Source organism: Melospiza melodia, chromosome 2 (assembly GCF_035770615.1).
Source record: "Melospiza melodia melodia isolate bMelMel2 chromosome 2, bMelMel2.pri, whole genome shotgun sequence".
In the NCBI taxonomy this organism is placed as follows: domain Eukaryota; kingdom Metazoa; phylum Chordata; class Aves; order Passeriformes; family Passerellidae; genus Melospiza; species Melospiza melodia.
This window is the reverse complement of record NC_086195.1, coordinates 63740003-63764737: the sequence shown is the minus strand read 5'-3', so window position 1 is coordinate 63764737 and position 24735 is coordinate 63740003. Positions and strand designations below refer to the sequence as shown.

Below are 24735 nucleotides of genomic sequence, written 5' to 3'. Positions count from 1 at the left end.
CCGTTTCCCCTGCGGGTCCCCGACCCGATGCCGCCCGCCTGCCCCGCTCAAAGCCGATACCGGCGGTCTCCGGTGCCGCCAAACGGGCCAGCCGTGCCGTCCGGACCGTATGCAAATTCCTCGCTTCTCATTGGTCCGCTGTGCGCACGCCCCGCCCCTCCCGTGGTTGCCGGGCTCCCGCACGCCTTTCCCGAGGCGGTGCCCACTTCCAGCCTCTCCCACTTTTCACCGGGAGTGTTTCTGCCCTTCTCCCCCTGGCCCCACTGAAAAGAAATGAACACACCAGAGTCCCGTTTCTGAAAGGGTTTTTTTGTCTTTTTTTTTTCCTTTTTTAAGAGCTTCATATATATATTTATATATATAAATTATTAGAATGTGTGTCAGGGCTCGGGAGTGCGTGGGAAACATCTTTTGGGTGGTTGTTTTTTTTTCTTTTCCATAGCTGGGTTGTTGGTTGTTTTTTCCTTTAATGGTTAAGTAAATATATATATATATGGGGGACCAATCGAGAGATACAACTGTGAAATCAAAACACGCACGCAGGGGCAAGGGAGTCACAAGTTGCTACATAAAACTGCCACGTCTAATAGGATGTGCATGAGTTAAAGTACATCAATTAGGAGGGGTGAGGGGAAAGGGGCAGCCACCATCTTACAGACAGTCCCAGGACGCAGTGTCACGCCATGCCAGCTCTCCCCACGGGGCTCAGAGGGGTCACGGTGCTGACGGCAGTGTCCAAAACAGTCTGCTGGTGCTTAGCACCTCATGGCCGCGCCCCTTCCCATCAGCTGGGGACAGCACAGCCCCCGTCCTGCAAACAGTCCTGCGGTGCTTTGCACCCCGATGGCTGGGACCGGACCCTCCGCAGGCAGGAGAGGCCGCTCAGCAAGGGACCTGGAACACTGTTTGCATCTGAAGAGATGTTGGGAGAATGGGAAGCTGCTCTGGCTAATCTGAAAAAGTTCCACGTTGCTTTTCTGTATCGCTAAGCAGTATCTTACAGTTAAAGGGGGGGATGGGGTGTTGAGGAGGAATCTTGAAAAAAGGCTCTTTTGTGTTTGCAGTTATTTCTTGGCTGCACCTCCTCCTGCAGAAGCAGAAAAGGCAGGAGCATCCTGTACATGAAGTCCTGCAATGCTCTGCACTTTTTATTTAATGCAACTGTTCCCCCAAAACAAAGGATGGAGCTCCTGCCACCCTGAATTCATGTCAGTCTTTGTCTTTTGGAGCTCTGTGCAGTGCTGATTCTCTTCTCTTCAGAGCTCAGCTGAAATCACGTACCAATCGCTTCAGGTCCATTAGGGGTGTGTCAGTCCCTCCCCATTTGCTCTCCTCCACTTTTCCCAGGATGCCATCCCATACTTTTTGTCATCTTCTCTTGTACTCTACTGCATGGTGGGATCAGGATGTGTCACTTTGCAGCTTCCCCTCCCCCAGGATTTGGTTGATTGATTGCTCCTCTTGAGAGAAAGACATGATGATGTCACACTGACAGTGGAAGTCCATTTAAAGGGGTTTGTCGCTTTCCTTCTTCAGGTGGCTAGGATAAAAAAGAGGAACAAGGTGATAGTGAAAGGAAAAAAAGGCAATTTATACCATTCCCTGCCTTTGTTCATCTGGACCCACACAACACTGCTGGCTTGGGAGGTTTTGTAGATCCTTGAAGTAGGAGATACTGTTGAAAAGGTACAACATTCCACCTCTCTCTTTCCCAGTGTGCCTCCCCATGCACTTGTGAATTCCTTGTCTTGGCAAAACCATCAAACCCTTATAAATGTTTTGCATTTTGGCAGGGGTATGGGTTAGTCATAACTGCATTAACATGTGTGAAACATATAAAAGTTATCTCCCCCCTCAGAGGGGAAGGAGCTGAGATCTCCCAAGGGATTGAGTAGACTTTCCTGGTGGCCAGCCACAGCTGTGCCCCGTGGCAAAGCGTCCCTGTTCCCGGTGTGGGCTTGGCCACAGCCACCCGCTCCAGGGGCAATGCTTCCCTGCTCGCGCTGCCTGTGCCAGCCCCACGCCAGGGCTGGGCCTGGAGGTGTTCCTGCGAGGAGAGGGCAGCTGCACGCACCTGTAGTAGTCCTCCTGCGTGGGGAGCGGCACGCCGTGCAGGGGGTGGTGGGCGTGGAGCCACTGCTGCTGCTCCAGAGCCAGGCGCTGCAGCTCGGCCGACTGCGCGTGCATGGCCTGCAGCTGGTGCGCCGCCGACATGGGCGCCGACAGCGAGCCCGGCAGGTCCCTGTAGGGCGCGGCTGCAGCCACAGTGACACAGAGAAGAGCCCAGTTAATGCTCCATCCAAGGCCCCACAGCTCAGCCAAGACCCTGCTGCACTCCCATTCCCCCATTCCCACGTGCAGGACCTGCTCACCGGCCTGTCCTGACCTGTTTAACAGATCCCTGTGACGCCCGTGCCCCTCGGAACTCTGCTGATGCTCTCTGGAGGAGAACAGCAGTCCCCGTGAAGTTCCTTACCAAAGAGCTGGTGGCGCAGCACTTCATTCTCATGTAGAGGGTGAGGCAGGAGAGGGTTGGGGATGGTTCCAGCTGGGTATGGTATCCGGGTGAGGTGTGATCCCGAGGCAAGCGGGTCGATTAGAGGGTGAACGGAAGCTGAGGCTGGGAAGAAAAGATACCACAAGATAATTGTCCCAGGCTTTGTAGCAAGTAACACAGAGATAGGCACAAGGCCTCACAAAACAGATATGGAGAGAGGATCAGAGTGTGTTAGGGATGGGATGATTTCACAGCTAAACAACATAGTGTCATCTCCTTCTGAGTGTTACTCTTTTTGCCTGCATCGAACTGCATGTGAACTAGTCTGGCAGAGCTCTGTCCCTACACTCCTCAGGAAGAAATACTGTTCTTTAGAAGTTCAGCAGGGTTCTGCAAGGACCTGCTCTGCAATCAGATCTGCACCCCATATCATGCCCATCTGTCACCCCCAACCACCATTCATGTGCATACTTGTACTGGGTTGCTTTCTTTTCCAGGTCTTATCCAGCACAGATTCTCCTTCTAGTGGTTTGGACTCCCAGCCAGACTAAGGTGCCCAGCCATGGATGGTAGGGAAAATGGACACTCACTTGTACCTTGTGCCATCTCTGAGCAGTTGCTCAGAGCCAGCATCTGTGACTGACACCAGACCCCACTGACCACTCACAGCACCTGAGCAGGCACAACACTTTTTTCCTATTGCACTCTAGCTTGCGCTTTACTTCCCTGAGATTTTCATCTTCAAACATTTTACTTTGCTTTCCTGCAGGATGTGGAAATGGAAGGGACCACCATTCAATTCTGAAGAACATCAGCCTCCAGTTCCTTATGATTAGCCCACCTCCTATCCCATCCCATCCCACTATCTGCAGCCATTGAGAACCAGCATTTCATTAGTCCTAAGGACACTGCCTGAAACTGTTCTAGCAGGGCTCCTCCTCCCTCTGCAGACTCCAGTGTAAGGAATGCAGTTCACAGCAGCACCACCTAGGCAGTCAGTGGGACTACAGCACTTGTACTGTGGCCCCACAGATCCATAACAAAAGGACACAGTGCAAACAATTTTGCTGGCCACTGATCAGCAGTGTCAGTGCCTTTGGTGGGAGGGGAGTGGGAAAAAGGAACAATGACCATGATGTTGGGCTCTTCTGGCTGAAGATATATGGCCTCAAAGTTTAATCTTGTCAGCTTTTAGGGTTCCCCAGGGCCAGAGGGAGGGAGCGCAAGGAAGGCACAGTAGGACAGAAATCAGGGCTTTGTGCAAGGCACCAGCACCACACAGCCCTTACCTGCGTGTATGGCATCCTGCTGGTGGAGATGAAGGTGGGAGTGGATGTGGGAATGCTGATGATGATGAGGCGTCACATTGAGCATCTGCAGCCGGGCCAGAGGGTCGTTGCTGAGCGCCGCCACCCGCTCGGCGTGCTGGCGTTCGGCCGCCAGGCGCTCGGCGTAGGACATGTCGGGACGAAGGGTGGGGCCGGCTGCCAGCGCCAGCCTCTCCCGCTCCAAGTGGCCCAGCCCTGGGTGGAAGGGAAAAGCGGGATGAAGGCCGGGGGCCGTCTGCAGACTCAGCCCGCCGTGGCGTGGGAAGGGATCCATGGCAGCGGCGGGCACGGCGTGGAGCTGCTCCAACTCGGCCGGTTTGACTTCAAAGCCAGGCTTGAGGCGTTCGCGCAGGTCCCGGTCCCTCAGGTCTCGTTCGCGGGCCTCGCGCTCGCGCAGCTCCCGCTCCCGCGTGGCCGGATCGCTGCTGTAGATGGCTGGCACGTTGTAGCCCAGCAGGCCCGGGTCCACGGCGCCCAGGGGCACGTAGAAAGGGTGGTTGCGGTTGCTGGGGGACATGACGTGGGGCCGGGCGTACTCGCTAAGGGTGCGCAGAGCCGGGGTGTCGGGGCCCAGGTATGGGGGAACAGTCGCTACAGCACTGCCCTGCTCGAAGGAGGGGCGGTGGGGAACCGGCCCGAGGGAGGAGCACTCGACCGGACGGCCCTCCTGGGCCATCTTCTGCAAAAGAGCAGAGAGACCGGCTTCAGGGTCCCAGCGGGGAGCGGCCAAGGGGGCCCTCGAGCATCCGCCCTGGCTGCGCGGCGGCAGTGGGGCTCCCAGACCTACCACACTCCTCTCCAGCTCCCGCTCCTTCTCCCGCTCCCGCTCCTTCTCCCGCTCCCGTTCCCGTTCCCGCTCCTTCTCTTCGCGGGCCTTCTGCTCAGCCTCTCGACGCACTTTCTCCACCAAGTCTGCTCTTTTCTTGGCCAGCTTGGAGCCGTCAAGGGGCACAAAGTACAGGTCTGTGCGGGAGCAGGAGTTGAAGCCACGGTCCAGGTGTTTGTTGAATCTGGGGATGAGAGGGGAAGCCTGTCAGTGCTGACAGGGCTGGTGAGACAGGGACAGCTACTGTGGGAATGTGAAAAGCATCATGAAAAAGGCAAAAGGGCACAGCTGCACCTCAGGCTTGGGGTGATTTCCTCTTCCCTGCCCCATACGGGCCCTCCCCATCCTTTGGAGAAACCAGTCTCCCCTCACCTGGCTGACTGGCTGGCATGGCTCGGCACATCCACCACCTTGGGGGGCGGCGAGGGGCTGCGAGCAGGAGGCACGGGGCTCTCCGGGGGCTCGTACTCCTCCGACGGCTCCTGCTTGATCTGAGCAGCGCTGAGGGGCAGCGGGGGTGGTGGCGGGGCCGGGGCAGCCATGCTCCCTGGCAAGGGTGGTGGGGCAGAGGGGGCGGGTGAGGGGGCTTTGTAGCCCCCCGCCACAGGGGAAGAGGCCACCCGGTAGCCAGGAGGCGTGGCTGCACGGAAAGGGGCAGCCGAGGAAGTGGGCGGTGAGCCCGGCTTGTAGGGGGCTGGGGGCTGGAAAGTGGGGACAGGGGAGGCCGCCCGCTTCCCATAGGGGGCCACAGCTGATGGGGGTACCGGGGGCGAGACCGTCTTGTAGGGGGCTGCAGAGGGGGAGGCCATGGTGGCGATGACGGTGGAGAGGGTGGTGGCAGCAGAAGTGACCGGAGGGCCAGCCCCATGAGCAGGGGACGGGGGTGGCGGCGGGGGGAAGGTGTAGGTGGCAGGACTCTGCCCCGGTGGATGCGTGCACATGCTGGGGTAGCTTCCCTGGGAAGAGGCAGCAGAGGAGGACGAGGAAGAGGAAGAGGATGAGGACGAGGAGGAGGAAGAGGGGGCAGCGGCCGCGGTGGCGGAGGGAGCCTGGCTGTAGGCGGCTTGGCTGTGGGGAGGGTAGAGGCGCAGCCCGTAGGTGGGATGGGAAGGGTGATGGCTGCCGGACTCCAGGCCGTGGGGGTAGCCCCCGGGGGGCTGGGGAGGAGCTGTGGCTGCTGGGGAGACGCCCCCGCTGCTCCCGTGACCGTGGTGGTGCTGCTGGGGAGGCTGCTGGTGATGGGGGGACTGGGCAGGGAAAGGCGCGGCGGGGTGGGAGCCGGCATTGCCCAGCGGGCGGCTGTAAGGGGGTGGCCCCTGGCTCCAGACGGGCTGCGAGGGCAGGGAGGGCTGGGTGTACTTGGGGGGCTGGCTGGAGACGGAGAGGCCGCTGGGCGGGGGGAAGGAGTGCCCGTAGGAAGCACTGTAGCTGGGCAGGGGCTGGCCCGCCGAGGGCTGCGGGTACTGGGCAGAGGAGCTGGAGGGCGGCAGCGGTGGCGGCGCGTACGGGTAGCGGGAGGGGGCCAGGGCCGGTGCCTTGTCCTGCCCCATGCTGTGGGGCGAGGGCAGGTGGCCGCTCAGGGCCTGCCCCACCATCCCTGGGGAGCTGGAGGCGGCCACTGCGTTGTTGAGGGGGCGCAGGGCCGGCGGGGGAGGCAGGTTGGAGGAGACGTGGGGGAAGGAAGGGGCCGAGGCCGGAGGGGCGGCCGGGGGGTTGGCTGGGGGCGTCTTTTGAGGGGGGAGCCCTCCTCCCACCGACGCCAGAGAGATTGGGGTGGTAGGGGGTGGATTGTGCTTGGCGCTGAGGGGCTGCTCACGAGCCCCTGGTGCTGGGAGCACTCCCACTCCACCGGCAATTTTGGCCCCAACCTGGACCACATTGGCCGCAGGATAAAGGGGAGTGTGGGAGGAAGAGGAGGAGGAAGAGGATGAGGAGGAGGAAGGCGGAGCGGAAGGGGCAGCAACAGCAGAGGAGGAGGAAGAGGAGGAGGAGGAGGCAGGTGTCTGTGGGGCCTGAGCCTGGAAAATGCGTGAGGCCTGGCCCTCCAGCTGGGAATGGTAACTCCCTGCGGGAGGTCCCTGGGGGTGCACCTCGCCCGGGAGCCCAAAGCTGGGTTCTGGCGGACGGGCCAGGCTGTCGGGAGGGGCAGCTCCCGGCGGGCTCTCGGGGAACAGCGGAGGGTGGTGGTAGGAGTGAGACGGCCCCTGGGACAGCACGGAAGAGGAGTCAGAGTCGTTCTCCACGCTCCCAGGGCTATAGACACTGGGCGAGGTGCTCCTGTTATCCTGGTCGATGTCCCGTGGGTCGCTGCTCATCTCATCATTGAAGCTGTGGCCGTCGAGGCTGTCAACATCGGATGGGGATGGAGGACAGGGCAACTCCTGAAGTAGGAAGGAGGAGGAAAGGGGCATTATGAGGCCTCCCAGACCATACATGGCACACTTCAAGTTCCCAGAGAACTTGTTTTCTGACCTTTCCCTGCCAACCCCAGCACTAGAAAACCTCACAGAGGAAAGGAGACATTGTCTGGCGAGGTACACATAGCACCAGTCCTCCTGCCTCCTTTCCAGTGCTCCCAGGTCCTTCATGAGCATTCCATGTTCAGGAAGGAGGTAACAATGGGTACCTTGTGTAAAGAGGCAGTGAGGGAGGGCAGGAACTGTTACACACAAGGCTGAGAGGGAATAGATACAACACGGGCGATGGGCTGATGGGCTGTTGGCCAGGACATGGTATTACCAGTGGCATGGAGCCGCACACACCACAGTGACCCCAGACCCAGAACTGCTCTTTTTGCCCCTGCAGAGCTCTCCCTGGTCAAGGAGACCAGCTCCCACCCAGACCCCTCTCACTGTTCCACCCCTTACTTCCAGGAGTTCCCCCTGTGCTTCCCAAGCCTTGCTCCTCCCCACCACCTGCTGCCTCAGACAATGTGCACTGGTGATTAGCAGTCATCATGGGTGAGGGGAACTAACAAGTGCCACTCTAAACAAGGGAGGCTAAGCTGAAAAAATACCACTGCTGAGCTGAACAGACTGTCCACGTGGAAAAATTACAGAAGTGGAACCAAGGTGGTTGAATTATAAGGACCTCTTAACACAAGCAAGCATCCCCATGTTTGCAGGCCTTTAAGGGCAGTTCCCTGAACAGGCTAACGGGGAATGGAGAAGCACAAGAGCTGAGTCTTCCCACCACCCAACCACCAATCCAGCCTGGTGCTGTCAGTGTTTGGAAAAGCCCTGCCACGGCTCTGTGTGTGCATGAGCAGGTGTTGCATGACTGTCACCTGGAACCCACCATGACTTAAGCACCTCCATGTCACACTGTGCTGGGGATCAGAAGGGACTGACTCCAGCCCAACCTGCAGCTGCACATGGAGCCAGGCTCTTAGCACTAAGCTGGAAAAGACAGGGCACATCCCCAGCTCTGACAACATAGCAGACCCCTGAACACAAGGCAAATGAGACAGAGAGCCTCCATGTGCTCAGTCATCACTCCTGGTGCCATTTTTGTAGATGCCATTTAGGTTGGAAGAGCTGCAGTGGAAAACCCCCGAGGTGTCGGGGCTCCAAACCAGCCAGAACCACGAGCAGCACAGACAGGGAAGTGCAGACTCCTTTGCTCTGGACTGGGCACATGCCAGCAATCACAGCAGGGAGAGCTCACCTCAGTTTTGGTTTTTTTGGGAGCGTTGGTGTCCTCCCCTTCACTCTCCGAGATCTCTTCTGTTCGGCCCTGCTTGCTGCTCTTGGGGGTGCAGGATTCCTCCAACCGGCCTTTCTGCAAGGAGACAAGGAGAACACAGAGGTGGAGGGTCATGGGGAAATCTTCCAACCCCACAGGTCTTCACAGACTGCAGCAGGTGAGACACAGCCACCATGGGACATGTGTCAATGACACTAGCAGACCAACACGGACCCAGCATACGACAAAAATGAGCAGTAAAAGGGTCTGGTGAGACTGGACGCCAGTTCTTGGAAAAGTGCAAGATGGTGAGGATGAGAGCAAAGAGGGATTCGGCCCATTTCAGAAAGCTAAACCAGCACGGGCTACTTGTGGATCTCTTTTGGTCTGTGTCTCTGGATCCTCAAATGGATCCCACCCAGTCTGGGCAGTACTTGGCCACCCACACTTGTGTTCCAGCTGGTATTACCTTTGCCGCTTGTCGGGATTTCTCAGCCTTGCCATCACTGCTGGAGGTGCTGACACCACCAGGGGAAGCTCGGCCCCGTGACCTGAGCTCCTCTCGGGGCCCCGGAGTCTCTTTCTTCCGTCCACTCCGCATTGACATCTAAGAGAGGGATCACTGTGTCAGTCCTGCTTTGCACCTCCCACCCGCCCCTGCTCTGTGCCCAGCCTCCCAAAGCCCATGAACCCCTTCACTCCACTGTGCCAAACTCATGGCCACTACCTCTGCAGGGAGCCTCAGTTCCAACCCACACCTCCAGCCTGGCTCTCGTGTCCCGCCCCCCTGTCCCACCCCACGTACTGAGTCCTTGTTCTGTCGTGTCTTCATTCTTTTGGGTGTGGGACCCCCATTCTCCTTGGCCCGGTTTGATGAAAACATAAATTTTTATGACTCCACAACCCCCTTCGGCTGTTTCCGAGGAGATGGAGATGGGCAGCTCTTCTGGAAGGGGGAATTACACCAGCCAGGCAATGAGATCCCTCTGGATCCTGAAAGGCAGACAAGTAGATGAGGGGGGAGAAAGACTGAGTGAACTACAGAACACCTTTTCATGGTTTGCTATAGAAATATGGCAAAATTATTATTGTTTCCATATTTAGAGACTCGAGTCTGTTCACCAAGAATGCAATAAACTCTCCCATCAGTGTGGGAAAAGATTTGCCCACTGCCATATTTGATTTCCAATTTCTAGGAGTGATATGTGCATGATGTGAGGTATTCATTTTTAATGGCTTCACACTGAAAGAAGGCAGATTTAAATTAGATACTAGGAAGAAACTCTTTTACTCTGAGGGTAATGAGGTACTGGAACAGGTTGCCTCAGGGATCCCCCTGCCCTGGCAGTGTTGAAGGCCAGGCTGGATGTGGTTTTGAATAACCTGCTCTTGTGGAAGATGCCCCTGTCCATGGCAGGGATGTTGGAAGTAGATGATCTTTAAGGCTTCTCTTAATCCAAGCCATTCTGTGATTATCTCATTCTATGATTTGGGGCCAATAACGCTGCTTTGGAGGATGCAAGAAGGAACAGTTATCAGGATGTTATCTGTCTTCTGGAATAATTTTAGTATTTTCCTTTCCTTGGGGAAAAAATGACAGGAAAGTGTTTTGATATGTTCCAAATTACAATTTTTCTGACTTTGTTAGGTCATCTTCACTCTTCTTGTCAGTGCAGAAAGTTCCACCACCCTTACTTGGCCATGTGCTGCCATCTGCTAGCCCTGTGTCATCTGTCATTCAGCAAAGTGGCCTTTGCTGAAGGGCACTGTACAGCCCTGCCCTCTCCAGAGCACATCCACATGCACTCGTGCACCACCACGTTATGCAGGAAATGTCTTGCTCGGGCTGTTCCATGCCCAAGGTACACAAATAGGTGTGAGAAAACACATTTAGCTCTGCTTTTACTCGACACCATCACCAGCTCTGTTTAGCCTGGCGTGCCTGCCAGGGTCTCCTCCTCCTCAACACTTGATGTTTCTGTGTACCAGACCGAGTCACACCCAGGGATGCAGAGTACATCCTTACACTTCACAGCAGCAGGAAGATTTCTGAGACCCCTCTGGAACAATTTACAGCTTTGTGCCATGTTCAAAAGCATTTTATTGTAGAATTTAACACCCTGTTGTATCACACAGTTCCTGCCCTGGACTATGAAAGTACCATGTTTGTGTTAGCCTGGGAACTGGAGGAAATTATTCAGGGATACTGCTCCTGAAGTTAGCCTGCCTGAATCCAGCAAGCTAAAGACCTTTTGCACTGCTCTGCACTGCACACACATAACCAAAAAGACTTTATCCTTCCCAAGCCTGTCATCTGAGTTGCTATACTCAGCCTCTGGAATGGACAATCTGAAAGACAAGGGAATGTGTCCCATGGAAGAGGCACCAGCAGAAAAAAGCCACAACTACTGGGTTTTATTCTCTCATCTGGAAGCACAGAGGAATTTTGTGAATAAGAAGCCTATGGATTTGGGGCTCCCGAAGACCATCCTACACCTGGAAAAATCACCTTCCAGCCAAGCAGTGCAGGAGCAATCTGGATGACTTCTATTCCTCTGAGAAGGGAGCTGAAAACAGGGATCAGAGCAAAAGCACCCGACAGAACTCTCAGATGTCCTGTGCAGCCCTGTTGCTGGACTGTGTGGCCCCAGGGTCACTGCTTTCCACTGTCTTCATCTGCCTGACCATGAAATGGGAGTAATGACACTGGCCTGTCTCTCCTGGGGCTCCACATCTTCCCTGACCAACGCTTACAGAAACCCATCCGGAAGGTACTTAGGAAAATCAGGGGATTGTTTGTTTTAATTCCATTAATATTTTATTTGACCTTCATCACAAGAGCCCCAGGGGGACTCATCCAGCATTAATTCCCACACACATCAATTCATTAACTGAGACCTCTTCTTTAATAGGAAAATAGCTGATGGTGGTTTGTAACTGACCTAATGGAGGCAGAGCCCACTCCCAATCCCCACCCGCTGACTTGTTTTACAGGCTCATGTTTCTGTCACGCTTTGGCCTGTGGTTGCTAATTCAGCCGGTGACACTGATGCTGTTTCAGATAAGCATCCAGTATCAACATTTCTTATGTGAAACAAACGACTGTCATAGCTAAGGTGATCCTTTGACTCATGCCATGGTGGCAACCTGCAAGCATTAGCTCAGTCTGAAGGCACAGCAGCAGCAACAGCAGGCTACCAGTGTCACTGCTCCCTGCATTCCACAGGGATGCCACCCACGCCTCCCACACCAAAGCCAGAGTGATAACACAGCACACGGGTCTCGCTTCAGCTTTCCAGCAACCCTGGAATGACAATTACCATCCTCTTCCCAGAGAAGTCAGTCAGCAGGCAAATAACATGCAGCCAACCACACAAAACTTCCCTTTTTCAAAGGGATACCCACTCCGTACTTATTCCAACTGCTGAATATGCAGTAAGAAACAAAGCCAGAAACAACCAGTGGTATTTCAAGAGACATAATCAACCACTGACTGAGGCAGAAGTTTCTGTCACTTAGACAGTGAAGACTACTAAAATATGTAAGAGAATTGACACACACATTATTAGTATAGCAGTACAGCAACTGTTACGGCCAGATGAGAGGATCACAAATCTGTCTTCTAATTTTAACATCTATGAAATGAAAGCCTGCAATGTGAGCCTTTACAATTAGCAAGTGACACCTAACCATTCCCATCACTGAAGATTCCTGCAAATGTCTCTGAAGGGTTCTTAGGGCTCCATGGTTTTGGTTAGGAGGTGAGACGTGACAGGCCTGCTGTGGAAGGGTTAACCTTTCCCTGGCTCTGTGAAGCCCTTCACAGGTTCAACTGAGTTATGAGGCATTGCAAATTGCAATTTTCTGTTTGTGTTTCATACAGCCCAGCTTGGCTTGGCTTATTGCCCAAACCCCTCCATATTCTCCTGCAAGCCCTGGTGAAGTCTCCTGCGAGCAACATACACTCAACAGGCATCCCCCACGTGGCATTCAAAATGGATCCTGCTCCTCCTCTTCAGCTCCAAGTAATTCTCCTTCCCAAAGCCTGGACCGTCCGGCACCACCAGCCACAAGCATACGAGGTTCAGCTTTTCTTTTGTTGAAGGACACAGACGGGTTCTCTCCTTCCCAGGCTGTCATGTGGAGCAATTCTTCCAGGTAACCAAACTGGAAACAAGTCCATCTCAAATGAGAAGCACTCAGGTTTTACCTCTTAGAAAGCAGGCTGAATGTTTGTCCTTGGCTCAGGAGTGCATTTACACATTTGTCTGTGGCTCTGAGGAAATAAACTTTCCTAGACTGCGACAGAAGCAGAGGAAATGGGAACCAAGTTTCTGGGGTGGTGTTTGAGGGCTTGGCCAGAAGTGTAAATGACAAACCAAAGCTCTGCACACGCTGGGGCTGCAGGCAGGGCTGCACCCAGCACATCTCCAGCAGCCAGGACACGTTTCCACCGAGACCAGGAAGACAGGGAGATGCTGCCAGAGCCATGCAGGGTTTTGACACTTCAGCAGGTGCTCAGTGGCAGAGCAAGCCCCAGGATGCACAGCCCAAGTCCAGGGCTCCAGCCTGCTTGAGAAGATCAAACACCAGCCAAGGTCCAGCTAGCCCTCTCTGAGGCCAGTGGCAGCAGAAGGGAGAGATGAAGGCTCCAGCATCAGTGTCATTTAAGAAAAAGAGCTAACATTATCCCTTTTTTAGTTTATTTACTACAGATTAAGCCAGCTTCCACTAGATACTAGTCCATGCAAGTAGATGCTAGTCCATGGAAGTTTGGAGCAAGGAGTCAGTGGAATGCCTGCTTTAACCTAAGTACAGATGTTCTGAAGTGCAAACCTCTTGTCTTCTTCATTTGGGAATTGTTTAAAGTACACAGTGACTACTCTTTAAGTAATTTTCTGAAATGTAGGAATCACATCCAAAATCCTAAGTGAAATCCAAGGTATTTGATATGCAAAGGCAGGGATTCAGAAGTCAGATGTGAGAATTAAACTGAGTCTCCTTCTCTGCAATTCAATAGCTCTCTGTTCCCATCCTGTTTTTTTTCTTCCCACTTCTACAAAGAGATGGACTAGCACTGGAGGGAGGAACCAGGGTGGCAAAACGAACACAGCTGCTTTTTAACACATTGCAGATGCTGAAAAGTGTCCTGAAAATAAGCTGGAATGTTAACTGATGGATCCCTCTTGATGGGTAAAGATCACTAAGAAGAGTAGTATGTGTGTATATATATATGACTGCTCAATGAATGATGGGATGATAGTCCCAAATATTTTTAACTCCTGTCTCAATCTGCCTCATTTTGTAAAATGAAGGGAATTTTTCCAGAAACGTAATCAGTTTTAATGATTGTGCGTGATCCTGAAAACATTAAGTTTTGTCCCAGATACTACAATCAGACAAGATGAAGTACAGCATTTCCCAATGGCTAATTACCTGATTTCATGCTTGAACCCTGGCATTTCACTACAGGACATGATGGAGAAAGAGAGGGAAGAAAAAGGAAGGGCACCATGTTCAGTGTTGGACAGCAATGAGAAAACAGGTCAGGGTTGAGGTTGCACGTCACCATCTTTCGATACATACCTGGAGTGTGACATTCCTGTAAAAAGGAAAATGATTCTGCAGGCAAAGGGATTAGGATGCCAAAATGGTTGAATACCAAGATGGCAAACATTTGTGGCTAATACTATCTTGGGTGTGAATATTGCCATGACTGGCAAATCTTCTATATTCAGTAATTTTTGTTAAGAATAAATACACGAAGGTATACAAATGAAAGGTAGTTTTCAAACAAAGGCATTTTCCTATCTCCTAAAAAGTAACTACAACACTGGGTGGATGCAGGGGCTGTGAACACAGGCTGGGAAGTGAATTAATCAAAGAACAGGACTCCTACAGGGCACTCTCATGCAGGTCACTGCACCCAGAGACCCCAGGATCAGAGCACACGCCTCCCAGTCCTCTGCAGAGCCCTCCACAAGGGCTGGGACAGGCACTTCCAACCTCCAGCAGCCATCAGGCATGGGCAGGAAGGGCTGAGATCTGCCCTGCCAGCCAGGTTTGGCAGCTCAGTGTTATGTGGCAAACTCAGGCAGAAACACCTACAACATAAGTGCAAACTCTTGACTACTGCTCAAGAGGTGAAAATATAAATCCAGTATGAAAATAGTGACAGCTGTCAATTTTTGTTATTTTCCATAAAGACACAGATTTCATACTGGCAGTGTACTGGAATTTCACTGGATTCTTCTGTCTTTAAAATATAATAGCATAGAATGGGTCGCTATGTGATGTGTTAAAATAAATATTAACAATAAATGTAAATGTATGCTTTCAGAAACTCCACTCTGTGCCAGAGGGTGAATCACACACACTTTTAATACACAAGCTGAATGGACTCTCTCAATTTACATCTATCTTTCTGTGTAAGAGCTGATTCACAATCCCATCCTAAGAAGTCAGGTTTGAGACCACCTGAGGAAACTGAACATGAACAAGTCCATGGGACCCAATGAGATGCATCCCAGGGTCTTGAGGGAGCTGGCTGACATAGTTGCCAAGCCAGTCTCCATCATATTTGATAACTGGATGGATGGCTCCATCCAGAGTTACAGTCCACAGCTGAATGTCAAACTGGAAACCTTGAACCAGTGGTGTCCCCCAAGGACCTGCGACCAATATATTTAATATCCTCATCGGTGACACAGATGGTGGGATAGAGTGCACTCTCTGCAAGCTTGCAGATGACACCAAGTCAAGTGGTTGATAGGCTAAAGGGAAGAGATGCCATTCAGAGGGACCTTGACAGGATTGAGGAGTGGAACCATGTGACATTCATGAAGTTCAACAAGGTGAAGTGCAGGTCCTGCACATGGGTCAAAGCAATCACCAGGATCAGTATAGACTAGGGAATGAAGAGGCTGGGAGCAGCCCTGTGGCAAAAATCTTGCAATACAGGTGGGCAAAAAATGTCCTAAGCTGCATCAAAAACAGCACTGGCAGCAGGGTGAGGGAGGGAATTCTGCCCCTTTGCTCTGCCCTGGCAAGACCCCAGGTGGAGTGCTGCAGCCAGCTCTGGGGTCTCCAGCACAGAAAGGACAGGGATCTGGGACAATTCCCTGAAAGGAGGGGTTAGCCAGGTGGGGATCAGCCTCTTCTCCCAGGCAACAAGTAATGGGACGAGAGGAAATGGCCTCAAGCTGTGCCAGGGGAGGTTCAGGCTGGACATCAGGAAGCATTTCTTCATTGAAGGGGTGGTGAGGCCTTGGAATGGGCTGCCCAGGGCAACAGTGGAATGTGTTCAAGAAATGACTGGACACGGCACTCAGTGCCATGGCTTAGTTGACAAAGTGATGTTTGGCCAATGGTTGGACTCGATGATCATGGAAGTCTTTTCCAACCTTAATGGTTCTGTGATTCTGACATTCTAAGCATGAAAAGGTGGCTTATAAGAAAGGAAGAGTGACAATTTTTACCAGAGCCTGCAGTGACAGGACAAGGGGCAATGGTTTTAAACTGAAAGAGGGCAGGTTTAAATTGAATATGAGGAAGAAACTCTTTTCTATGAGGGTGGTGAGACACAGGAACAGGTTTCCCAGAGAAGCTGTGGATGTTCCAACCCTGTAAATGTTCAAGGCCAAGTTGCAAGGGACCAGGAACAACCTGGTCCAGTGGAAGGTGTCCTTGCCCATGGCAGGAGGGATGGAACTGGATGATGTTTAAGGCCCCTTTCAATCCACACCAGTCCATCATTGTATAAAATATCCTAAAATTGTTTTAAAATAACACCTCCCATGCAAAAAAAAAAAAAAAGATTATTCTTGAGGCAACAGCTTCAATCCTTCTTATATGTACTTGTTGGCAAATTCACTTGTCAGGCTACCTATGTGCTCCCTCTCTGCGGTAAAATAATAAATAAAAATTAAAATGCTCACGCTTCAGGAAAGGGTGCCAAATAAGAATACTAAAAATAACTGTGCAGAGCACTGGCAGTCTTAGGAGATAAAGCTAGTTTACATTTTATTAAGCCTATATTAATGTTTTGTTTTCTTAATTTTGCACAACCATGAGAAGCAAGAATGTTATTTTGAGTATGAAAACTAATTCTGGAATCTCCATTCAAATAAAAATGTATCTGTTAAAAAAAATTATGATTAACAGACTGAAATAACAGAGCTAAAGCAAGGTAATAAATAATAAAAATATTCATGCATTTAACAATAGCTTAATTTACAGCATAGAAGAAGATATTAATTTTTGCAAAAGCAACTGAAAATAAAGTTTGATTCACTAAATGAAGGTTAGATGTACTAAAGAAGGTTATGTTAATCGTAAAACAATTCCTGAGGGCACAGTAAAATGACTGTTAAGTATGTAAGAGATTTACTTAAAAATCCCAGCAGAATAATTCTGTCTCCCCAGAGGAGGGCTTCCAGATCTCTCCAAAACACAGGCTGGCAGAGCCCAGTGGTGGATCAGGAAAAAATCCACACTGGGCTCTGCCTTCTGCAAGTGGGATGGAGCCTAGAGATGCATGATCCAGAGGAAGGACACAACACGTTCCCCACACTCACTATTTTATGAAGTGCAGCATCTTCTATATTTGCAACACCTGAGCACACCTTACCTGTGGAGCTGTTAGGGGCCCAGGGTCTGTGTTACACCTCACAGCCCTCTTCTGATACACAGAGGTCCCTTTGCTAAGAATGCAAAGCAAATTACTCAGAGACATCACAGGATGGTTGCCCAGAGACTCAAAGGAGGATGCCAGAGCTGGAAGGGACATTCAGACTCTGAGCTGACCAGTGCAACTCACAGTGATACCCTTTGGATATAAAGTGATATAAAGTGACACCCTTTGGATATAAGAGGCGGATCCATGAAATGGCACCTCGGCATCCAGCAGCCATTGAGAAAGTAAACTGCATGCTAGAATTTCCTGAGGAGAACATCATTATGCCCCCACACAAACCTATGGCTTTCCCACATCTTGAAATCTGTGTGCAATTTCTGCTTCTTTCATAGGAACCAGAAGGGACAATGAAGAGGCACGACTGAGTGGGTTAGACATCTCTGTCCAGAGAAAAGGTTACTGAAGTGAGGATGTGACTGGGGACCTAAAGCCATATATAAAAATTAGAGGTTAGGTAGAAAATATTTTTTTACTGTCTTTTCCAGTACAAACTTGATGACCCTCAAACAACACTACAAAGAAACATGTTCAAAAACAACTAAAAAGAGTAGTTCTTCAAACAGGTAGCTGCAGAATTTCCAATTAAAGGACACCATGGGTGCTAGAAGGTTCTGTGTGTTTGATGGGAGACTGGAGAGTTTCATTCAAGAGAGAGTCACTGGCACTTTCTGGATAGCTAGAAACAGCTGGAAGCTGTAGGAGTATCAGAGGAAAATGGCACAGGATTGGATTGGACTAGATTAGGTAAGATTAGAAAATTACATTATTAGATTAATGGTTGGACTCAATGATCCTGGAGGTCTTTTCCAACATAAGGATTCCATGACTTTGCAGCCACTGACCCAAGGGACACCCTTTAGATTCTCTGTTTGCAGGGATTCATGACTGACAGCAAAGACAACACGAGAGCCACGCATGCCAAGGGCAAGCATGTCAACAGGATGAAGATGGACAGACATATCCAGAAGGAAAGAAGTGAACTAGGGACAGGGAAATGGCCAGAGGAACAGCAGTACAGCAGATATGAGTCACTGGTAAACTTCGAATCACTCCCAGGCTTGGGATCCCACAGCTTCTCCTTGGTCTACTGGCCAAGCACCGGCCAAGTGGGATGATCCTGCCCTCATCCCTCATCTCTCATCCCAGAAGTCTGAAAAGACTTCTAAGAAGGCATTTCTGGAATGAGTGAAATTCACCAGTGCACAGAGAAAGGAATATTCTTCAGGAGCAGGAAAAGAGAGGTGATTTTCACCTGACTGTACCCAGGATTGGTAAGGCAATTATGGGAGTAGTGCATGCCATTTTTACCTGTGTACTCCAAAAAGGATGCTGACAAATTGAGAAATGCGATTAACTCCTCCCCCTTATAACCTTAAGCTAAATAAATATAGCTTACCTGAGAAAATGTTAAAAGACTTGAAGATGGCCTATGAGCACTACAAAGGAAGATTTCTGACAGCTCTTTAACCTACACAACAAAGACCCCCATATCCAATGGATAAACCCAGACAAATCAAACAGAGGAATGGTGCAAAATTTGAAAAGCAGGAGAAATTATTCACTTGAAAAACTTGCATAGGAATGCAAGTAACGTATCGCTGAAATTTTTAAGGGTTTCCTTTTATTTTATTGTAAAATAAATGCTCTTAATATTTTCTGCACAGACCATCCAGTTGATGAGAACAGGTTTTTCAATACTAAACTCATTAGTGGTCATAGAATTTGGCCAAAAGGTGGGGTCTAGATGGGGTCTAGCTAGCTCTGGTGAAAATGGACTTTGAAGGCAATGGTCTAGCAATGTATGAGGAAAGCCTGATGGATAACCATGACTGGATAAACCATTCTTCATGGAGGGTGGGCCCTCTTTATGTGTCTGGCAAACCCTGAATAATTCTGAGGTAAATCACTTCATCTGTTGCACTGCCTGAAAGAAAAAAACAGCAGTATATCCAAAATACTGTGCTATAGATACACTTTATATCCAATACACTCTGCTATATATATCAATATAAAATTTAATAACTATATAACATTATATTTTATACAAGATATATTATACAAACTACCATATATATTGTGATATACACACACACATAAATATATATACACACATAAAGTAAATCCAATTCACTATCCAAACAGAAGAAGGTTGCTCAAATGCAACCTTCACTTAAGTGATCTATAGTGCAGGAAGACCTTGTGGAAGAAACAGGCTATCGCCAAGTGCACTGTACAGCAGGCAAGTACAAGACTAAACTTTTCCAGCTAAACTCTCTGTGATGAAGAATGTCACCAGGGCAAGAGACATGAAGTAAGATTGAGAGCAACCAGCTCCCCTTCTTCAGCAAAGCCCAGACAGACCATCATTGGCTGAAATTGTCTGGAGAAGATATTGCAGTTAGCCTTTGGTTTGTAGGTGAAAATACTGCCACAACGATCAATCAAACATTGATATTTTTACAGGAGGAGACAACAACAAATCAGTGTTTGCTGCCACAACACACACAGAAAACAGACAGTCAGAAACTTCTGCAGGATTATCAGAGCTGGAAGCCAGGCACTGCTTCTGAGGGGATCGCTTCCTCACAAAGTTGACTTCTGTTGAACTTGGCCAAGTTATCCCCAAACATCTGAAGCCCAAACAGCCAACCAGACTGGTAGGGAGGTGAAGCTCAAGCCACTTGAAGTGGAAACATCCCCTTGTGTTTCACCATTCTCCATACACACCTCACTGACAAGATGGGCTGTGGGCCCACCACTGCCCAGCACGTGCCTGGAAGGACAGAAAGATTCTCCAGTGCTCATCTCAACGGGACAAAGAGCAGTGGGACATGCACCTGGCCAGCCTGGCCACACAGGCCTGGGCACTGCTGAGCCTCAGGAGGTCAAGGAAGGCACTGAGAGGGAGCACCTCACGTCCATGTTAAACCATCCGCTGTGACCAGACTCCAGCAGGGACCTCGGGAATTAGTTCTGCAGAGAATACCTACCCTAGGTGTGCTCCCTTGGTTAAGAGCATGACATCTTCAGCTTTTGAACAGCCAGAACTTGTGTTGCCTTCTCCTTCAGCCTTTAAGAAGTTTGTAAAGCACTGCTATTTTGAACTTCACCAGACACAGTCTTCAAGAAGTACAGATGGAAGAGATAAAATGATAAACACAAGAAATGTATATGTCATGATTCCAAAGCATCTCCTAATGGAGGAAGAATGAGACCAGAAAATCCAGCGAAGGCAAGAAAATAGTTTATTTGTCCAAAAGACACTGGGAGAAATAAATGAACTGGGGAAGATAAAGTCTGACAGAAGAGAAAACCAGGTTCTCAAAAGAAAAGGGATTACACAAGGAGGAAAAATATAAGATGGACTAACATTCAGGTAGGTATTTAAGGAGGGGCACAGCTGAACATGTGCACAAACCAATTCCAGAGATTGCATTTGCAAACATTATTACACCCCAGACCTTGTAACCTTCCCTACACAGCTCTGTATTCCACATGGACTGCTCCTCTCAACTCCACCTCCATCCCAAGAAAAACACTGATGAACATGAGAAGGCTCCAGGACAAACTGGGAAGGTGTACAAGGAGTGACAGGAGCTGAACTTTGGGAGGAGAAAAACCTGCCTGATGTATTTCACCCACAAAATAAATCAGGATGGAATATTTCAGTTGGAAGGGACCTACAACGATCACCTGGTCTGACTGGACTAGATACTCCTCCTCCTCTTGAAGAACAATACAGATCAGGCTGCTTTTAGTGCAGCAATCTCACCATGCTATAGAATCACAGTTCCTTGCATGACCATTATCATTTTGGAATACAAGTACACCCACAAGAAACGTCATCATAACTCCTTGTTCAGGCAAACCTAATGGTGAGAATGCAAGAACCTTTCAGAGGTATCCAAGGGGTACAAAACCCAGGGGAGGAGGCAAATGCATATGAAGAGAGGTAAAGGCAGGTCACTGCAGCAGGTTTAACCTGTTCATCTTGTTCATTAAGATTCACTGCACATTTAATTTTCAAATGTTTGGAGGTTTTTATAATTTCCAGCATGAACCATGGTACTACAAGTTCACTCTTTGGCCATGCTTGAAAAGCTCCATCATGAATCATAACTGGGAAAGTCTGGTTTCAAAGATCAGGTCATTCCTAAGAAGTTGGGGAAACACACAAATGATTGGTTGTGCCATCACTAATGACAGACACAAAATAACATTAACAACTTGGCCAAGAAACAGGACAAGAGAGAACGAGAATAATTCCAAATGAACAATTTGATCATTCACATTTACAAGTGTCCCATCCATGGGTAATGGAGCTCCAGCCCCTTGGGAATGTGTGCGCAGCACAGCAGTGATTCACAACACCCTGGGGCTTAGAAGAAAAGCGAGTCCAGCTTTCAACTCAGACAGCTGTGGCATTCGCCAGTGGGAGGTCAATGCTGAACTCTGCAGCTTTAGGCAGCTCACACCTGAAGGGTGTGTAAACGTGCTCCAGCACTCAGGTGGACACAAAATGAACGGCATTTCCAACTTCTCCTTCGCCCTCCTGCTGCACACCTCAGGATAATGGCCCACCACTTTCTCCTCACTTTTTTAAGGCTGGAAAGCATAGCAGCTCCGATTCAATCCACCCAGTACAACCAGAAATAATGACAACAGATTTGGGTGCCGAGCTCAGTAAGGACACGCTGCCTCTCAAGGCACAGCCCAGAAAAAACAGAGCCTGCAGACAAAAGCCCTACAAATTCTTACAGTAGCCATCCTGGCAAATGAGGAATCGGCTGCGGAACTCAAGGCAGCCACGGCACTGAGGCAAACGCAAGGAAAGACACTGCCCATCTGGAAAGCAACTTCGGGAACGTACAATAGCTATCAGGGCACAACTCCACGGCGAGCAAAGGCGGCGTGCAAAGTAATGCCACGGTGACCAAATGGCTGCCACTTCAACAGCACAGCGGCCACTCGGCAAAATACAGCCGGCAATTCGCTGGGCAACAGCAGCCGAGCCGGCCACAGGCCAGCAAGCCAGAACAGCCACCGGCTCCATGGCATAGTCAAAAGGGCGACGTGGGAATGCCACCCCTCCAGGAATCCTGAATAACAAACGGACAACCAGCCGGACACACCGGGGATCTGGGCCGGTTCAAGCGGAGCGCGGCCGCCACCGCGATGCCACCCAGCCGTACGGGGTCCGGCCAGCGCCCCGGTCCCCGGGCGGCACCCTGGCGTGCCACAGGAGGGGGCAGCGGTGAGGGGCGAATCCCACCCGCGCCCGCTGCAGCTACGGCGGGGAGAGCCGAGGCTCTTTTCGGTCCCCCGATGGAAACGTTATTCCCAGCTCCTCCTGCCCGCTCCCCGGCCGCACCTGGGCAAGCGGGGACAATACGGGCCCCCCGAAGGCAGGCGGGGCGGGAGCCGGTCCCCTCGGGCGCTGTGCCGCCCCGCTCCCCGCACGGCGCCGGGCCGCAAACTCCCAACTCCCGCCGCCCGCGCCCCCCGGGCCCTGCCCCCGCCGAACTTCCCGCCGCAGGGAAGGGGGGCTCCGCGGGCGCTGACGTCACGCCGGGCGCGCGGCGGGGGGTGTCCCCGCCCCGGGACCCCCGCGGCGGGCGCGGAGCCCCGCGCGACCCCCGCCCCCCGTTCCGGGGGAAGGCGCCGCGCCGCCGTCCAGCTCCAGCGCAGCGCAGCCCGGGCGGGCGGCGAGCCCCGGGCGGGCAGCGCCCCCCGGCGATGCCGGAGCGCCCCCAGCCGCGGCCGGGACCCCCGCCCCGCCGAGCCCCCGTGCCCCGCGGCGCTGTCCCGGCTCCTTGCCGGCCCCTCGGCGCATCCGCGCCGGGGCAGGGACCGCCGGGGACCCTTCCCCAGCGCCGCGGGGGTTAATCGCACTCTCGCCCCTCCTGCCCCCCCCAAGTTTGGTGCTTCCCCCCCCCGCGCCGCCTCGCTCCCCATCCCGACAGACGGACCGGAGGGCTAAAATCCAGCCGCGAAAGAATGCAGCGAGTGGGCGACAATGACAAGCGGGGCGGGAGCGGCTGGGAGCGGGCGAGGGACTCACCGGCGGCTCCTGAGGGGAGGTCGAATGAAGGGAGGAATGGAGGCGGCGAGGAGCGGGGGGCAGGGATTTAAACGCTGCCCCCCCTTCTCTTTTTTTTTTTTCTCTTTTTTTTTTTTTTTTTTTTTTTCCCCTTTCCTCCCTCCTCCTTTTCCGCGCTCCCTCGTTTCCTCTCGCGGCTCCGGAATAACCGGTCGGTGGCAGGGACAGCGGCTCCGGGAGGGGGGGTGCGGCGGGGAGCGGGGCCCCCCCGCCCCGCGGCTGTGTCGCCCCCTCTCCCGCCGCGCTCAGGCGCCTCCGCCTGCGCCCCGCCGCCCTCCCATCGCTCCCACCGCTGCCCGCCTTAGCCACCTCCCATTTCCGAAGGGCCCAGAACGAGCCCCCTCCCCCGCCCCTCCGCTCCGCGCTCGCCGCCGCCCCTCCCCGCGAAACACCCCACACGCCCCGCACCCCCCAACCCACCCGTGGGCAGCGTGGGACGGGGGAGGAGGAGACGCGGGCGCGGGGCGAGCAACCGCCCCGGCCCCCGCCCCGGCCGCGGCCGCGCCCCGCACCGCTGGGCCCCCGGCGCCGGCACAAAGGCCGGGCGAAGCGGGGCAGAGAGAGCCCGGCGGGGCGTTTTTGGCAGGACGGGCCCGGGGCGGCCGAGGGCTGCGGGGGGGCGGCGGCCGGCCGGGGCTGCGGCGGGGCCTCCCGGGGGGCGGGGGCGGCGGCCGCCCGACGGGCGCTGCTCATCGGCGTGCGGCCGCGCGCGCATCCATGCCCCGATCCCGCTTCCCATCCCCCGCCCGGTTGCCAGGCAACGGCACAAAGGGAGCGCGAGCCTCGTGCGGGGGCCGCTCCGCACTGCCCGCACCGGGCCCGGCCCCCCCGGCACCGCGCACGCACACACGGCGGCGGCGGCGGCGAGCGGGGCCCCCCCGGCACCCGCACACGCACACACGGCGGCGGCGAGCGGGGCCCCTCCGGCACCCGCACACGCACACACGGCGGCGGCGAGCGGGGCCCCCCCAGCACCGCACACGCACACACGGCGGCGGCGAGCGGGGCCCCTCCGGCTCACTGGCGCACGGCAGCGGCGGGATGCGGGATCCGGCTGGCGCGGGCCTCGCCCGAGCGGCGCCACATCGCCCCCCCGCCGCCTGCCGCGGCCGCGCGGTGCGGGGGAGCGGCGGGGCTCAGCCACGGAAACGTGAAACATCCCCCCACGGCTGCTCAGAAACGCGGCTGCCTCCCCTCGCTGGCCAAGTTCATGGCGTCCATGGCCATTTTGGAGAAACTGCTGTCGGAGGAAGGGCTTTGGGAGGGAAGGCGGGAGCCCGCCGGCTCTGTCGGCCGGCCAGCCCGGCGGGGGGCTAATCCAGCTCCAGGCGCTGCCTGCTGCGGGAGCACGGCCCGCGGAGCGCGGGCTGGGGGCCGAGGAGACGCCACAAGTGCTGCCCCTCCTGCCCCTTTAGCTGCAGAAGGCACGGCAATCGTGGAGCAAACCTGGAGCTGTGTCTCACAGACATGAACACGGCTGTGTGTTTAAATAAGGGAGCCTTAGTGTGCAGATGGGCAAGTTTCACTCTGATGGCCTTCAAGCATAATCCCAAAATATTTCCTCGGCAGGATCTCTCAGCGAGCAGGCTGGATGGCGTGCTCTCC

General features: G+C 53.0%; 1 protein-coding gene across 2 annotated transcripts; it reads right to left on the bottom strand.

The window, feature by feature from the left end:
- Window positions 1-1127: 1127 nt before the first annotated feature.
- ATN1 (atrophin 1) lies at window positions 1128-23601 on the bottom strand. 2 transcript variants are annotated; one of them, XM_063148518.1, is made up of 10 exons: window positions 23551-23601; window positions 9141-9328; window positions 8805-8942; window positions 8318-8431; window positions 5024-7032; window positions 4613-4835; window positions 3787-4504; window positions 2477-2620; window positions 2075-2255; window positions 1128-1540 (listed from the first exon to the last, which is right to left on the bottom strand). In XM_063148518.1, exons 2-10 carry the CDS (start codon window positions 9216-9218, stop codon window positions 1507-1509), a joined length of 3639 nt encoding a protein of 1212 aa, XP_063004588.1. In that variant the 5' UTR covers window positions 9219-9328; window positions 23551-23601; the 3' UTR covers window positions 1128-1506. The 2 variants fall into 2 exon arrangements, with proteins under 2 accessions (XP_063004588.1, XP_063004587.1); XM_063148517.1 differs by lacking the exon at window positions 23551-23601 and adding an exon at window positions 23092-23336.
- Between the last annotated feature and the right edge of the window lie 1134 nt (window positions 23602-24735).